This window comes from Pungitius pungitius, chromosome 8 (assembly GCF_949316345.1).
Source record: "Pungitius pungitius chromosome 8, fPunPun2.1, whole genome shotgun sequence".
NCBI classification, from domain to species: Eukaryota; Metazoa; Chordata; class Actinopteri; order Perciformes; family Gasterosteidae; genus Pungitius; species Pungitius pungitius.
This window is the reverse complement of record NC_084907.1, coordinates 19,159,388-19,177,177: the sequence shown is the minus strand read 5'-3', so window position 1 is coordinate 19,177,177 and position 17,790 is coordinate 19,159,388. Positions and strand designations below refer to the sequence as shown.

Here is a 17,790-nt window from a genome sequence, read left to right as displayed (position 1 = left end):
GCTGAGTCAGGAGCATCTTGCACTTGCAACTTGTTGGCAACGTCCTCCCAAGTCACCTCGTCCTCCTCACATTTAATTATGACAATTTCCTTAATTATCTCTTGGTCTCTATGCTCTCACTGCTGCTGCTCTGAAAGGTGACCTTTATGTGCCACAGAAATGCTACCAGCATCCAGTCTGTGCAGTGAGTGATGGTATTAGGTTCCTTTTGACGGAGGGGGAAGCAGCCTGCTCACGGCAGGGACACTACTAATTGCAGGCCCCGTGTATTGTGAAGGTCAGCATGGGTTCTGCTCCTTTCTGATTTGCCCCTCGCTGTTAAACAAAATGCTTCCAAATTATCTGGTGCTTTTTATTAGAGGGTTTTACCCTAATTGGTGGAAGTTAAAGATGTGTGAATAGCAACATGGCACACACACACACACACACCCCCACACACACACACGCACAGAGTGGTTTGAGGAGCAGAAATAATTTGAATCATTATGAATGCTGGATATGTTTTTTTGTGTTTTCTACTTTTTGTTGGCTGGTCATTTGTTTTATCTGTGATTCTGTGGATGTACCATTTACTGCCACATGGTGGCTCTAGAGGTCAAAAAATCCTCCTCTGGAAATATGTATTTTTTCCTAAATGTCATTCTCCAAGGTAATTTGTCATTTTACAGAAACCAACCTGAAAAACAAATCTATATTGGGAGTGGATGGAATGAATGCCAACTAATGAACCAGGCCTCATATGACTGACAGATGTCATGGCTATATAGATAGTTGTGTACAGAAATAGCATCTTCTTGATGCTTTTTTTAATTTTCTGGCAGAGCTCTCATGGGAATAACATATTTTAAAGTATCAGATCCATCTTAAAATTGAAAAAAACGTCACAGAAAATAGCTTTAAGCTCGCCACTTATTTATTAGACCACTAAAACATTTAGCACTTTAAAATAATCAATACATTTTCATAATAGTGCGAAGATATGTAAGTTGAAATAAAACTTTGTGCCAAACATGCAGCACAAAATACTTAATAACACAATGAGATGTCTTAAGCTATTCATCTAATATTTGACTGTATATCACAACAACTACTCATCAGCAGGTCACACAAAAAATTGCTACTGAAAAAACTGAAATGTGATAATTGACCATCAAATTGACCATTAATTGCAAAACCATGTTTCAACATACTTCTGATCGCGAATGATCTTAAATTTCCAGAAAGGCACATCTTTTCAAGTGTCTATTGGTCCATTCTTGTTTCATGTGAGGAAAAACGTACATTTCTCTTTCTTCAGAAAAAGGCCGACTCATGTGACCTTCTAAAACACGGAGGCAAACATGTGCATCCTCACAGGTTTACTCTACGCTGTCCTGCACAACACAGTCTGTCTTTCATCTTCGATGTCTCCTTAGAGAGCAGGTTTTATTGGGGATGCTTATATATATATATATATAAATATATATATATATATATATATATATATATATATATATATATATATATATATATATATATATATATATATATTGGGGACCTGATATGATAACTAGCATGAAGCCTTGTGGGCCTGTTAAACACGGATAATGTCAGCAGGATTGATGGGCTGCGTAACGCCAGGGCGAGGAGGAGATAGAGCACAGTAGGAAAGTGCAGGTCAAGGAGAGCAGGTGCAGAAAGAAAAGAAGAAGGGCTTGAAATTTAAGCATAATAGTGAGTTTCAGTAAGTAGGTATAATGTACTAATATCTTAACTTGTAGTGTAAAGAATGTGGAAAGGTGATCGCTGTCCCTCGAGACCCACCTGTGTGTCCCCACAGAGACAGACGCTATGTCCCCTTCACATTGACTTTGCAGCCACTGACAGATTTTCTAGTTATCTGGCCTTTCATGGCCGCGGACACGCTTGTCAGGTATTGACGGGGGAAAAAGACACAGCCTTTTGATAAATTGCGCGATGCTCTCGCTTGCCTGTGTCTGTCAGAATACATCAATCGCCTGGCTAAATCCATCAGTTCGAGGTAGCTGCTCCGTTGGCTGCCCGGCTTCTGCTGCCTGCGCCGCACCACCTTTCCCTGCACCCCCCCCCCCCCTCCTCCCTCCACCCCGCCATCTCTCGGCCGACGGCGGTAATAAAAGCATTTAGCCATGCTCGAGAAGTCTTTCGGGCTCCATTACGTTGAGATGGCCATAACCAAATGGTTTAAAGGCAACATGGAGACATTAGATACACTGTTATTGTGAATATAGCTGAAGGCTGACTGCTCAACACGTGAATCTTAAGCAGGGGAGTTGGTGAGAGGAGCTCACAGTGAAGCCGCTGCATTTCGGTCTTCACTCCAGACTAGTTTTTCCGATGTTTGGAACATGTTCTGGTTTTACAGGATTCCAATTTTCATGGTGTAATTCCTGAAACATCTTCAGAAAGATTACTTCTCTGTGACATTTCAACCAAGATAATCTATTGTTTCTAGTATAACTATATACAATGTAATACAAATTATCATATAACAATGTATTTTACAGGCTGCAAAAAAAACCCCATTCATTCACCACCAATCATTGATCTATATTCATTAAAAAAAACATTTTCTCCTTAGTTTTCATCCATGTTGGGAGGTGGGAGGAATAGCAACATCTGTCAGCTCAACATAACATGTTAGTAATACCGGTTTTGGCTTGCTGTGCCTATGCACAGACCTACTCCTGTCGCTTTAGGCTCCAATAGTCCTTTTTAAAACCTGAAATGCTGCAACCACATCTGTGCATAATATTACAAAACAAACAATAAATGGAAAAATATGTATGTTGTGTGCTAAAAGAAAGAAGAAATCTGGTCAATTGCAATTGTAATCTTAGTTGCGAGTTAGTGCAATGGTCAATTTCTCAGGTAAAAAGCAGGTGTGCATGACTATGAATTGGATGAAACTATGACTTATATACAAAGACCTTTACAATGCTTTAAGTTTGGCATGAACCCGTGAGGTGGGAGTTGATGTCCTGTACTGTTTTCTATATTTTTGACAAACTCCCATTTCCAGAGATGGAAAAGTGTTTTCAGCCAAACTATGCAACACTAAAATCTTTGTAAATGTCTCTTTGGAACAATGAGTGGTTTTGAGTTTCTCCCACACTGAATAGATTTTGGCTGCAATCTCTGTATGTCTCTAACCTCTATTGATTTGTTACACCCCTGTGGATGTACAGTTCATGGCATTGCTGCTCCTTCGAAGATTAACATTTCTGCTTCGAAAAACAAGCCCACACTCAAATATTTAGACATATGCAGTAAAATCCTGCACATACACTGATGTAGCTCAGACTTTGAGAACTACTCAAGCTGTAGTTTATTCTGTGTCACGTTTGACACCACATTTAACCCCCCGCACCACAGCCGACAACCCCTTTCCCCTGTCAGGCAGATCAGAATAAACACACATAATGTAAGTAATTGTTTCATTTTCTGAGGTTAAATAAATCTATATTTTGAGTAGAGTGCAGGTCTGAGGAAAGGACTATAATTTGCTGGGGCTTTCAGATGCACCACTCCGTTAGTGATCAAGTCTGCACTCACGCAGGAAAGTGGAGCGTAGAGCCACCTAACCGTCTTTTACTGCCCTCTCATCTGCATGGCGTGATTTACTTAACGTTTTTAGGCCGATAAAAATCTTACGGAGGGAATCTCATTATCCAGATTGTCATCCTCCATCGCGTTTGAAGTTATGTGATGATGTTTCAGAAATATTTTGTCCCGGGGAATAAAAGGCCGTGTTTTGCTCAGGATTTTATTTCAACTAATGATCGTTATGAAGCAACGGATCTTCATCACTGTAAAGTACGGTCTCCTGCACGCTGTGTCCTCTTTGATTAGGGCCACACAGACCACATCTGAAACCCAGTGAAGTTGTTGTGAGTTCTTTTGAAATGGGACATGAACGAAAGGCTTTTAGAATACTTGCTTAAAAAGCCCCTTCAGTTCTCTTTATTTCCCATTAAGCTGCGGCTTTAAACCAGATTAAAAACCCACCGGAGGAGGCCCTTCAGCCCGGTCACCTCAAATACGTTACACCAGCTTGAATTTGAACTATACCCACGTAAGTTAGACATAAATAAGCATACAAAGATGGACAAATACAAACTAGGAGCATGAATCGAGTTCAGGCTGGTTTATCGTCCACTGCTCACACACACACACACACTCATAGCTTTACAGCTTTGAATTACAAAACAGGCCCGGCCCAGGTTTGATAAGCAATAAAGAGAGGAGACCTGCGAACCCTCTGACCTCATTATGCTAGTAGGAGACGAGCAGCGCTTTCTTCTCCCTGCTGCTTGTGACACTGCTTCTCCTCCTCCTCCTCTACCTTTTCCGCCTTCTTTCTCGCTAACAAGCTGCCTATTTGTGAGATGGGGGCAGACAATTGGCCGGTCTTACCCATTCACCTCTTTGCACTGGGACTTTCAATAGAGATTAATAATAATGAGGGCACAAATCGGAATGAGACAAAAAGCAACTTGGCTGTTTTTAAGTGACACGTTCTTAGTCTTTTATTGTTACTCCATGCTCTAATTGTGATTATTACGGTTATGATTACCAATGCGCTGATGGTTCTTGTGCCATTGAGTTTGTTTCAATTGAACTTACAGTCCATATTTTGATCAGTGGGCCACGTGTCAGTGTGTGCGCGGTGGTAATCCAGCCTCAGGACACCCTGAGACCGAGGAGTGAGGGAAATGAAAGTGGGGGGATGATGGCGGAGGGGCGCCCTCGGAGAGCCTGGGATCATTGATGGGGCTCTCTGGAGAAGAGAACAAACAAACTTTAAATCAGAAAGGATGAGAGGGGCCACGGCCTGCAGAAATGGAACCCCTTCACGGTGTGCGTGCGCGCCGCGTTGGCCGCTGTGTGTGTGTCCACGCTGAAAAGCTCATTCAGCGAAGCATGAAAAGTTTGTGAGTCCGGGTAAAGTCACGTACATAAATGAAATCTGGGCTTATGGTACAGTATAACCACGTTTTTTCTTTTTTTTCCAGAGCTGTAAAGAGGCTTATAGGTAGTAATGTCGCCAGCAGGGCTTGCTGTGCTCGGGAAACGGTACCAGAGACTCTCAAGAGCGCACAACGAGCCTCGAGAGCCAAGATAAGGCGGCTGGGATCTGTTCAGAAGCCATGAGCAAAGATTAGAATTCACTAAACATTTTCCCCAGCGTGTGTGCGACCGGCAAATTTTCCTTCAGGTGGCTACAAAGCCGTCTTCCTATTAGGCGTGTGGGTTTAATGTGCTGAGTAAAAATGCATGGACGTAATTGCGTGAACAAAACCTAAGCCTACACTCATCCTCGTATACGTCAACAGACGGCACCGCAACACACGCAGATGCAACGATCATCAGGTATAAAACTGCCCAAGTGAACTGTGGAGATAATCATGGAAGATTAAACGCAGTTTGTGTGTTGGAGGCGTCAGCTGAAATGCGATTATCCTCGCATAAATCATTGCTTTGAGAATCAGACAAAACCCCCCCCAAAAAAACCACTTACACGTATAGAAACGTGAATAGCAGGTGCAAACGTGCATCAGTCCACACACGCTTATATAAATACACGCATTGATGGATCCGAACCAAGATATATCGTACCAGTGGTTTGTTCTACCCCATGACTCGCGATATACGAATCTCTGTTCTTTGCTTAGATCAAGTGGTGTATTATGTGTGAAAGGAGTCAAAAGAAACTATTACTTTCTCCGCGTTGCACACAATGACAACAGAGGGACCTCTGTGTCTGAGTTAATGAGAGCACTGTGCTGAGAATAAAAGCAAATCATCACTAAGGAGTGTTAACTCATGAATCAAAGAGAATGAGACTGGAATACATTTATGAAAAAGTAAACCATTCACCAGATTTGTTTAATCCTCAGATAAGATGCAGTGGTGTATATTTGATTGGTATTCGCAACACAAATACTTTTGAATTTAATGCCATTTGTTTTGCGGCAAGACTCATTTGTATCTGTGTGTCTCTCTGTCTCTCTCTCTCTCTCAGTCTCATACCAGGTGAAGCAAGGAACATGCGAGGTGGTGGCCAACCATCGCTGCTGTAATAAGAATAAGATTGAGGAGCGCTCTCAAACCGTCAAGTGTTCCTGTTTCCCCGGGCAGGTAGCAGGCACCACCAGAGCAAGACCCTCCTGTGTGGAAGGTAAAAACTAAAGACATCACAAATTTTCATTTGCGTCCCCACAATCCAGACATTTCCCACAGGTGCAAAAGCATACATATCAGAAGTATAGCGTGTTTGAGGACGAAATATCAGAATTTATCGAAACTCATCATCAAAAAACAGAGCTATGGTGTTTTCAAGGACGACTTTAGCCTCGGACAGACGACCTCCAATGACTTGATCAACCAACAAGTCACGTTGGTCAGCTGCAGTCGCACCAAATACTAGAACTTTAGTGATTTAACAATGAATTATTCCTTTAATGGACCCTTAAGTAGCAATGTTGAAGCTCCACACTGAATGAAAACCTACTGTATATGTTGTTCAAACGTTTCATTAAAGCAATAAAGTAGAAGAAATATTCAAACCAAAACATTGTGTTTTTCTAGATGACATGCAGTTCATCAAGTAGACACTAGTATATTATTTCATACACATTTACCCCCAAATTCTCAAGCAGGAAAGATCTGCCTAACATGTTTGGTATTTTTCGATTATGACAAGAATTCGGAATTAGGTATTTTTATGGTTGGACATTGCTTGGCTGGACCACATGTTTTATTTTGTGATGCTCAACGCACTGCCGGATCTCACTGGGTCAAAGAGGCTAAAAAATGTTTTTAATCTTCTTGCATCATTAATATTACAACATGAATCTTCTCACATGAAACAAATCATTACCTGATTCAGTACGACAGAAATAAATGAGTCCGCTGCAGCAAAGATTAATAGGTTGCACTGTAGTTTGAATTGCTGCCAGGTTAGAGAGTCCTGTGTGGAAATTGATTTTCTTATGGCACAAAATAGGAGGACCTTGCTCTTCTTCTTGCACAAACAGAGCTAAACCTTTTAAAGCTTGTCAAAAACATGAAACACTGATGGAAAAATAACACCTGGTCTTTCTGTCCTTCTTATCCGAGCCACACAGTTAAGAATCCCACAAGAGGGGGGGGGGTGAGTCAGTGGGAAGATGGACAAATATCACAAGGAAGGAACAACAAAAATAATGGCTAAACGCGCCCAAGAAAATACCTCGGCTTTGAGACAACGAATAAAAGTCCACCATTGCGATACAAATATGCTGTTTTGAAAACAAGTTAATTAGTGATCAGTATGTTTTGGTGGTTCATCACGTCGCAGAGAGATTGTGTAACATGAAAGGTTAAAGTCACAGGAGCGCAGCCTCCAGTGTGTGGCTTGCCTCCTCATTCCCCCCCCCCGTGCTGTATAGAAGGAAAAGCAAAAATACAACAGCTGTCGGCCAGGACAGCCTCGCTCTCATGACTGGAAATTTAAACTGCAGTTTAAAAAGCCTGATTTTATTTGGTACAGCATTCTGTTTCTTATCCAAACGGGACACACGGGGCACACAACAGATGGGGAGAGGGTTTTTTCTTTTGATATCTATCTTCTAAAACCCTTTCGGCTTTGTGGAAAATAACAGAAACAGGAATCATTTACTGAAAGGCCCTGTAGGTAAAATTATTATTATTGTTTATGATGTCAATGATCAATTATGACGTATATAATTAGAAAGCACTTGTCAATTGTATGGTTGAGCAACCGCAGCTTTCTTTCTGCTCCCACATACACAATAAGCATATGTAATAGTGTGTTTGTGTCTTCTATGCGTGTGTGTGTGTGTGTGTGTGTGTGTGTGTGCCCTTTGTGCCGCTGGTCGTTTTCATAAACCTTTGTTGCACCCGTCTATCCGCTCCGCGAGCTCCTGCCCAGCAAGTAACAAGCAGTGTCACTGACCCCTATCATCCACAGTCGCTCCGTCGAGATCACGAACACACACACACACACACACACACACACACACACACACACACACACACAGTGTCGCCCAAGCCGATCCCATCACACTGTATTAGCCCCCTAGCAGAGGAGAATTCGTGGTTTTCTCATACGTGAGGGGAGCCGGCGCATCTCCGAAGCACCAGGGGTCATTCAAACTGTTGAGGTCAGCTCGCACAGAGCTGAATGACTAATGGACCAATACAAATAGAGACTTTGGTGAGTTGCGTGGACAAAGATGGAGTTATACTTGTTCTCGAACTTGATCATAAGGGCAGTTGTTGGTTAGTTTATATCTGATGAAAATTCAGTATTCAGTACAGAAATATGATAATACTGTAAATTATGCTGTAAAAAAACCCTTTTTAAACTTAAAAGAGTATTTAGTGGTAACATTTTTCTTTGCCACAACCTACATGTTTATTAAGGGTAACAAAATAGCCACTGTTGTTATAAATAAATATTCTTACAGTTTTATATTAGTTTTGACATTTACGTACGCTATCTATATATATATATATATATATATACAGTATGACCTTGTCTATGTTTGGGGTTTAACTCCCTGTTATCCTTCTACAAAACTGTAGTATCTACAAATAGATTTATTTAGGATTCGGGAGAGGTAGTGCTGAATAAAAAGTACTGTTAACGCTAATCACAGATTTTATTATAAACCATAAGAAATTCTCAGAAATCAAGGGAAAGTGGGGAAACTCAAGCTGAAGAAATAATATTAATTGTTTTTTTTGTGTGTGTGTTGAAAAGGGCCCAACAATCGTGTCCATTAATTTTCAGTTATTGTTGTTCTTCAGGTGCATTCATTCCTTTCCAACGACACTAGCATGTGTTTGTATGTTAGTGTGGATCACTTCTGACGCCCTGTGGTGCAGGAATACTCTCCATCCGTCCAACCACCTTCAATATTTGGTATTCACCACTATCCATACAGCCTGCGTACCGCCCACATCCCGTGTGCTGCTATTCTTGCGTGTGGCCAGTAGACGGTGCTTTTCCCATTCAAATGACTCGGTCACAGACTCTACCTGCTAGATCATTTGAGTGCTATTTCCACCCAATAACGTAGTAGATTTGTTGTTTAACCTCTTTGATGAGTTCCCAAATGGGAACAATTGTCGATAATGATAAAATCGGGCAACCATAGCAAAGATGATTGGCTTTGTAATGAAACTTGGGATAAATTAGGAATCAAGCGATGCTTTGCCAACCTCTCAGAAAAGGCATTGCCTTGGTGCTTTGCTTTTGTTTGTTAACTTCTCCTTAAAGAGTTACTGTTACTAAGTGCTATTGAACAATGGGTTGTTGTTGATGGTTTCAGTCACATTCGCACTTTCCACCTCACATTTTTCCTCACACACAAACAGCGCGGTTCTTCCATCACACTTTCTCATGAGGTTTTCTAATTTCCTATTTGGATCTCCCCTCCGTGTGTCACACCGCCTCTCACTTCCAAAATCCAGTGCTCAGCAGCATTCATCTGGTGAGTCATGCCTGACCTCCGAGTTCACAGTTCTAAAAAATATCACCTCATCCAACACTGTCATGTGCACACACACACACACAAACACACACACGCACACACAGAAGCACGCATACCACTCTCACCTTGTAGGCTTGAGCGCTGTTGGAACAAACCCTTCTCTGAAGCCACCTTTGTAGAAAAGCTACAGCGTAAATGGAGTTACATTATTAATGGCGGCTGAAAGAGGAGTAAATGGTAGCTGGTCGCATCGCTGGCTGCCGCATGGCGGGTCCCATTACTGTGAGACTAACTTTTTCAAGCAAACTTTTTCTTTTCCTCGATTCTTAATCACGCAATACACTTCTTTTTTTTTCTTCTGTGCTCTATATCTGAATCATTTGGAGTGCGGTAAGAGTTTGTGCTGCCCACTGTGAGTTTGTTTGGAAAAGTCTAAATCTGAATGTAATGAGTTTTTGGAAGAAAAATTGATAATAGATAGATGTCAGGTGGTTTGATCTGTTTCAGTAATATTTCACAGGAGAAATAGTTCACGTGTTTGTCTGTTTCTCACAGATTTCTCATTTGGAGAAAAAGCTTGTTTGAGTGCGGAGAAAACGTGTCCACTTTTTCTTTTTTCTGCTGTAGTTGCATTCAGTTTCTGCTAAATTTAGACTCTGCCAAGTCAAAAACTACCCTCAAATAAAGTATATAGGTTGTAACGGCTCACTCAGTTTCTGCCAAACATTGCATTGCATTATTTTGCACCAAATGTCATTAACAGTAAAACAATGTATAAAATGCTTTATAGTTCAAATATAATGCTCCTCATGTACTGCTACTCGTTTTAGAAGCATGCTTGCATGTAGTGTTGTAGATGATACATGTAGGGATAAATGGAAGCACTATACACTGCTTGGTAGTTTAACCTTTAACCGTTTAATGTCTGGCAGAGGAATCTACTTCAGTGCTTTAATACACATCGTTGTGCTGTTGTTAACTGTAAAATCTGCTCTATGACATCACGCTTTTGTCATTTTACCATTCTGTTCCGGCAGACTGTTCCCTGGGCATCCTTTTATGACACTTTCTTCACACCGTTTTTTCCCCCGCTTGTGTTCTCCCGTCATGCATACCTGGTTGTGCTGGCACGGCTGTGTGAGCCCTGGCAACAGAGATGCAGTGTGTTAGTAAATCATTGTAGAAAGAGATGGATGCCTCTCTGCAACTGCTTCAGCACTCCCAGGATCACTGAGCGGAACAGTTACAATGCCTGAGGGTATCCATACCTCCGGGTCCATCCCCAATGGATGTGTATGTGTGTGTGTGTGTGTGTGTGTTTGTGTGTGTACATCATAGCCCCGTTAAATACTAACGACCTGCTGGCAACAAGCGCAATCTCGTGATTTGGGCTTTTACGGTTGACTCTTTGTGCCCAGTGGGGACGACATACGTGCACAAACAACACACACAAAGGATTAGAAATGTGCACATGCAAAGTAAAAGGAACCTCCCCAGTTGAAGCACGTGTTGCTCCATAGAGTGAGCTCAGGGAGTGCCCTCGTGAAGTATTAATGGGCACTCTAACAGGCACTGGCCTGAGTGCAGGTATTGTATTAGTATGGCCCGCCTTACATCAGTGAATCGGTTATCTTCTGGAATGGAATCACATTTTCTTATGTGACGTTGACATGATAGGGTGATGATGGTAGCGGTCTCTTTGGATATGAACATATAGTTTGTGGCGTATTCAATTACATTTCCTAATGTCACAACACATTATGTTGACTATGAATATTCCCGGATTGAATGTTACTATTTTACAAAGACAGATATAACAGATTGGTTTAAGACTGTTCATGATAGTAGGGTGTGACTTGCTTTTGCTCCTTTTTTTCTACCCAAAGTGATGATATATGTTTTACAGAGATTTTGAACAACTCAGGCATTCTGAAAGTGTTGATTGGGCAACAACAAAGCATTTCACATTACACACGTGTCAAAACAGTTTAGCACGCTGGCTTATCTTCACAGTGGTCTTAACATTGCACCAATTATTTGTTCAGACAATGTCGAAGAACAAACGTGTGGCCGTGGGGACCTGCAGTTTCAACTTTGTCCACTTGATGTCACAAACATTACAATGACAATTCAGGTGCCATGGCAGGGAGAAGTGAACAGAGCCTGTGTTTGGATGAACGCCCCAAAAAACACAAAAGCTGTAACCGCGACGGTCAGAAGGTATGAGTGACGTTCATCGGATGCTGCGTGAGATTGACGTGATCAGCGGGAGGAGAGACGGAGCTGTGGGCGTCCTCGTAGCGTGAAATCTAATTCAGAGAGCCCCAGAGACTAGACGGGAACCTGGGGAGTAGCATAGCCTCAGTCCCTCTTGTTGCCTAATCACCTGCAACTTGAGCAAAGCTCCGTCTAGAGGTTCCCCCTCAGATGATGGCGCTCTAAAAGTTTGAGAGAGGACTTAAAAGAGAGCCATTTTGGGAGCAGATTTTGTTGTAATGAGCCAATAGTAACTGTGATGAAATGTATGCCCGAGCTGTAGACCTGTTTTAATTAGCATATGCACCTTTTGGGAATTTGAATGTAGACTCTTAATGAGGATGAGGCAATTAGAGCAGATAGGCTGCGAGGTTGTTACACATCATTTCTGGAGAATTTTCATCCTCTTTCAAAAAAAGTGTGTGGAAAAGTACTTGTAAATGTAAAGCCATCATTGTCAATCATTTTAAAGTAATTGAGCTTATAATGCACTTTCTGCTAGTCAAAAGTTGGATGATTAACAACTCGTAATTGAGAAGTTGGGATTTCACACCCCGTCACCCCCACCCATTGTTAACGACGATGTGTCAATTTTACACTTTGTTTTTGTTATGAATATTGTTAGCTAGATCTTAATTGGTGAGCTTTAGAGGTGCTACTGTGTGGGTTTGTTGCCCTTTGCTCAGAGTCAACCGGCTGATGGTGGTGGCTTCATATTTATCGAGCAGAGTGCAATCGATCTTCCCATTTCGAAAGGAAGCAAATAATCGAAATGTGGAACTCACACACATATACAATATGAAATGCATTACTTTCAGAAACAATGGTGCAGTTCGTCTGTAGAGTCGCTGACCCCGAAGGCCCCACAGGGGTCAATCCACCGCCACTCTCACCTTCTCAGAAAAAAACATGATGCTCAGAATTAACCACAGCGCACGCTGAGTAGTCTTTTTAATGTTGACCTGTTATGCCCTGTCTCTGAGTGCTGCCAAAACATCTGTACAATAGATTACGTCAGGCCTTGAACCCGAAACAAGTTCATTTTCTGACTTGACAGGCAGGTGCTTTTGTGTCGCGCTGGCGCATGAGATAAGCTGAAGGGAACTCTTAACTCCGTAATAGCACTCACAGGCCATGCCCATTAACGCTCTTGCAGTGCAAAGTACTGTCGTCAACACCATAATGGCCACATTAACGAGCATTACACAGCCATTGGTTTTTAGAACCGTTTACCGCCACTGAGCTCATGCATCATAAGAGCGTGTTCAACACTACGCCCCGTGATCGCTGCGGGTTCTTTGGTGTTGACTTCCTGCTTCTCCCCATATGTTTCTTCCGGTCTCTGCAGTTTCCCCACAGCTTCAGTTCCTCACTCACCTTCCCTCTGCTTTATATGTTTAATCTGCTCTTTTGAACTTGGGCATGGTCGTCTTCAGACAGCCTTGACTCTGCTCTCGCTGCTCATCTCCACAACACAGACATGTTTTCTTGGTGAACATCCTTTCTTTAGCCTTGTCTTCATCCCGTGTTCCTCAATTTCTCTGAGGCGGTTTATTCTTCATACAAGAATCTTGAAATGGTCAATGTTCTTGAGCAGTATGCAACTGAGAGACTTTTTTCTGCCAATATCACCTAAAATTCTCCCTTTGTCAGAAACAGTAGTTTCTATAGCAATCCATCAATCCGTGAATTAAATGAAGTTGGAGAGATGGGGGCACTCGCACTGCATTCAAACAGGAGGACGGGTGGATGACGAGTTGGGAGAGAAGGAGTTATTTTCAGCTGTCGGGCGGTCTTCTGTCGAGACAGTGGGTTAGATGATCTGGACCAGATGAGTGTCAACTACGAACACATCAACAAACTTTGGGTTTTAGCACTGGATTAACTGTAGATGATGCAAAGTTCTGAAGCTGAGTTGTTGTTTTTTCCTCCTTCTAGACATGTATTAAAACATCATTTCATTTCAGAAAACAGATAGAAAGCGTGAAATTTGTTTTTAAAATCTCCTTTACATATTTAGTATTGCAAAAGAGACAAGTTTCCGAAACAGCCTTTAAAAATAATACAATAGATTGCAAACATTAGTCTTTTTGCTTCAAATATTCAGAGAAGGCTAATTTATAATTCATAGCATTATCACAATCTTGTTCTTGCCCTTTGCATTCCATATTTGTAATATTAGCCCGTTGTCTAAATGTGCCTTGTGTTTTGCTGATTATATTAAAAACAAAAGGGACGTCAAATCACTTATTTGACTACACGAGGTGACTCATTCATCTACACAAATGGAAAAATACAAACAAAGCAAAACAAAGCTCTGACTGTTTTTCGAAGACCTTTGCTGCTTTGTCAAAACATCAGCATCATCTGATTGGTTCATCCAGGATGAATTAATGACTTGTCTCAGTCATTGCTGCCTAGGTATGACACATTTCGCATATTCCCCTGTTCTACCTTCTTTTATTTTGGTCTCCTGCGAGAGCCAGATTCAACCATTCAGCACAGGCTTTAAGATCCCATGTTGAGGGATTACATTAATCTGATTAAAATGAAAAAAAGGTAACTGCTTTACAGTTTAGCTTCTTGCACTAATCATATTACAGATGATAAAGCCTGCGCTGCTGAGAGGTATGGGTGGTTTGTCATAAGAGCTTTTTTATGTGGCTGATTCAACGTAGTCCCAGTTATAGGATCAGCACCACGGACAGCGCTCCTGGCATTCACATTGTAAAAATAGCTTCTCTGTGAGTGCGGGGTATTATGGACAATGATAGTTCATGTTGATGACTGTGGATATAAAGTGAATCGTTACCTTACAGAATTGCTGAGGTATTGTGTAGGTAATGGCTGTTATGTTTGTTTTTTACCCCTTACTCTTATTCCTGCTTTTGTTTAACTTAATGATGTGAGTGTTTTTCATTACTTCATAAAATCTATTTAGTAACCTGTTGTTTTTCTCTGCCTCTAAACCCCCTTATTCTGCCGCAGCCTCCATCGTAGTCCAGAAGTGGTGGTGCCAGATGCATCCGTGTATGGACGGAGAGGAGTGTAAGGTCCTGCCGGACCTGACTGGCTGGTCCTGCAGCACTGGCAATAAAGTCAAAACCACCAAGGTGAGAAAAATGACTTTGTCTGAGCTTGCTTAGTTGTAAACATGTACAAGTGTTTGCATGCCCGTCTCTCTTTCTCCCTACATCTGTCTAGAAGTGTAATTTCCAACACTGATCCATTGTCCGTACATTGGATGTACATCTCATCTCACACATTCTGCAGCTCCTTTCTGTTTGTTTTTCTCTGTTCTAGTTTTATTTATTTTTTAAATATATGCACAGTATCACCTTCTGGCTGACTTTAACTAGTGCAGTCTTTGATAACTTCTTATTCATAAGCAACAAAAAAGTAACATAACCGGTATGAATAACCTTTGATCTAGCTACAATTTACTTTGATCCTCTATTAAATTGATTATTTGTATTAACCTGTGGAACATCTTGCATTAATCACTTTTTGGGAAACACATTTTTTAACTGACCCTCAATGGTGACTGCATAGAAGATGAAAGAACTCAGAAGTGCCACCTAAGCGAACAAATCTTGTAAACAAAGGGTTTTTTTGTCCTTCAAGATGCCCTCAAATGAGTGTAATGCAATTTCAGCCCTATTTTCTCACGTCAGTAAAAATGAAAGAAAAACACATACGGAGCTAATCAACCAGCTCCGCAGTGAACCCTTATTTGTTAATCTGATGTAACTGTATCTCCTCTGACACAACCTGATGAGCAAAACACAGGACCTGTATACACTCTGTACCCCAGAAAACCAATGTGTGATTCCATGCAAACTGACACTGTCTAGATGAGATAAAGTGATTTAAATGAATGTCCTCCATGGCCCTTTGTAAGCCGTTGAAGTGTGAAAGTTAATTTGCGGGGTTGACTGCTGGGGTGTGTGTATGTACGTGATTGTCGTGAGACTGAGCAGGTGCAGTTTATTTACAGGTGAAATATAAAAAAAAAAAAACATTTGGGAGGGAAGCGGCGCAGGCGCCATAAGAGTGATTGCTCGAGAGATGGCATAACAGCGCAACATCTGTCGCATTCATTAAAATGCATTAAAGCTGGGGCCTTCCACAGAGGCATTACAATTAAGAATCATAATTAAATTGGTGAGTGGGATGGACTGAGGAACAGAGGCACCGCTGGGCTCAGTAATAGGCAGTGGAATTAACAACCCTGTGCCTAACACCAACTCTGGGACTGGTAGCTGCAATTATCCTCATTCTGTTGCATGGTGCCATCTCTCTTCTTCTTCTTACTTTTGTCTCCTACGCTTTCTGACGAGTCACTCAGGTGAGAGAGGAACGAGGGAGCCAACGGTGGACTGCATCAGCGGGCATTAATTGTGCATTTGCAAGGTGCTTTGGTGCTGACCGTGGAGCAGTTACTTGGAAACTTGGTTGCAGATGTCACAGGAGATGGTTGCAATGAGACAACGATTCCCTGGCAACTGTGTGCACGGCTCTGCTCCCCTGCTCCCTTTGTATCTCTCTCCTCTATCCCGCGTCTCTCTTTCTACCCATGACCTCCTTTCACCATCTCAGCATCCCATTCACCGTGATGATCTGTCTCTGTCCGTCTCTTTAACTCCCACACAGCGTAGGAGGGCTGTGGAAAGATGCCTGACAGAGAAACCACAACACTGTTGAACAAGGAAAAGCAAAGACATCGCACCATCAGACACATATCCTCACAAGTCCCATTTCATATTGCTGTATTTATGGTGAAATGTTCTCTGAATGGTCAGCATTCTCATGACTATAATGAGATATTTCAATGAATGAGCACATCTCTTTTTCATACATGCACATTGGACGGTGTTTGTTGATGGAAAGCAACCTCTGTGCATCTCCAATTATATGATTTCCACACTAGGTGTAAACAAACTATTACAGCTCCCAGACATGTGAACTCCAGCTCTAGCAGTCAAGACACTGTTGGTCCTTGCAAACAGTAAGACAGCCAGACGGCAGACAGACATTTTCAATCCTAGTCTGAAAGTCTGGAATATTCACCCATGACCTCTGATTGACTCTTTCGAATGGAAACATTCATTCACTGACAGTGAAGTGGGACACTCTGTGTAATTACATTTCTTTGTGACACTGATCCACTTGTCTTATCTGCGATATTGTCTCTTTTTTTTTTTTAGGTCACACGATAGCAAGAGAGACAATGAGCCAAGAGGAAACCTGAAGCTCTCCATGTGCCCAGGCTGGATGACTCACACATATTTGCTGTACGATGGGGGGAATAATAAAGGAAAGGACAACGTCAGGCCATCCATCACAAAACAATGGAATAAAATGCACTCATCACAAACTATGTACTCTTGGGTACATGGAGCCACGTGTACAGCTTACACAGTATGCTGTGTGTGGAGAACAATGGACTACAATCATGGAAACCCAGGGTAAATCTGGACACCAATAGTGGACAAAATGTGGACTGATTAAAATAAATGGTTGAAGTGCGATTACGCATTTCAAAGTATATATTTAAACAGGCGTTTGTGGATGAGTTTGAGATGTGAACTAAAAGCTGTGCTTTGAGTCTGGCTGGACACATTGGACAAACCGGAGGTCAATATGTAGAGATTGTACTGGAGACAATGGAGATGATTGGGGAGAAAATTAAGAGATAGCAGCTCATAACTAGCAATTAGCAAATTAGCATCAAATTGCTCTTATTGGTCAAGTCAAGACCACGAAGACTGCTTTACGGGAGTAATTTTGCAGTTCTAATTAGGAATGTAGGATCATTATTGCGTATTAAAAATTCATGTAAGATATTTGCACTAGTTGAAGACTGTTTAGGAATGTTTTTGTGTTTTTCTAGATATCTCCCATCTTTTGCTGTGGATGTCACATGGAATTGGAGGGGAGCATTTTGTAAAATGTCTAACACTTGAAGTAGGTAAATATATATAAATATATATTATGCCCCATTATTCCTCAG

General features: G+C 41.6%; 1 protein-coding gene across 2 annotated transcripts in view; it reads left to right on the top strand.

Annotated features, from left to right (window-relative positions):
• Positions 1–17,257, top strand: part of tafa4b (TAFA chemokine like family member 4b) — a 30,311-nt gene extending 13,054 nt beyond the window's left edge. For both annotated transcript variants that reach the window (XM_037448545.2, XM_037448546.2), the window contains 3 exons: positions 6,044–6,199; positions 14,766–14,890; positions 16,985–17,257. In XM_037448545.2, the coding sequence (XP_037304442.2) occupies positions 6,044–6,199; positions 14,766–14,890; positions 16,985–16,996 (293 nt within the window). In that variant the 3' untranslated portion in view covers positions 16,997–17,257. The remainder of the gene's footprint in view (positions 1–6,043; positions 6,200–14,765; positions 14,891–16,984) is intronic.
• The last annotated feature ends 533 nt before the right edge of the window (positions 17,258–17,790 follow it).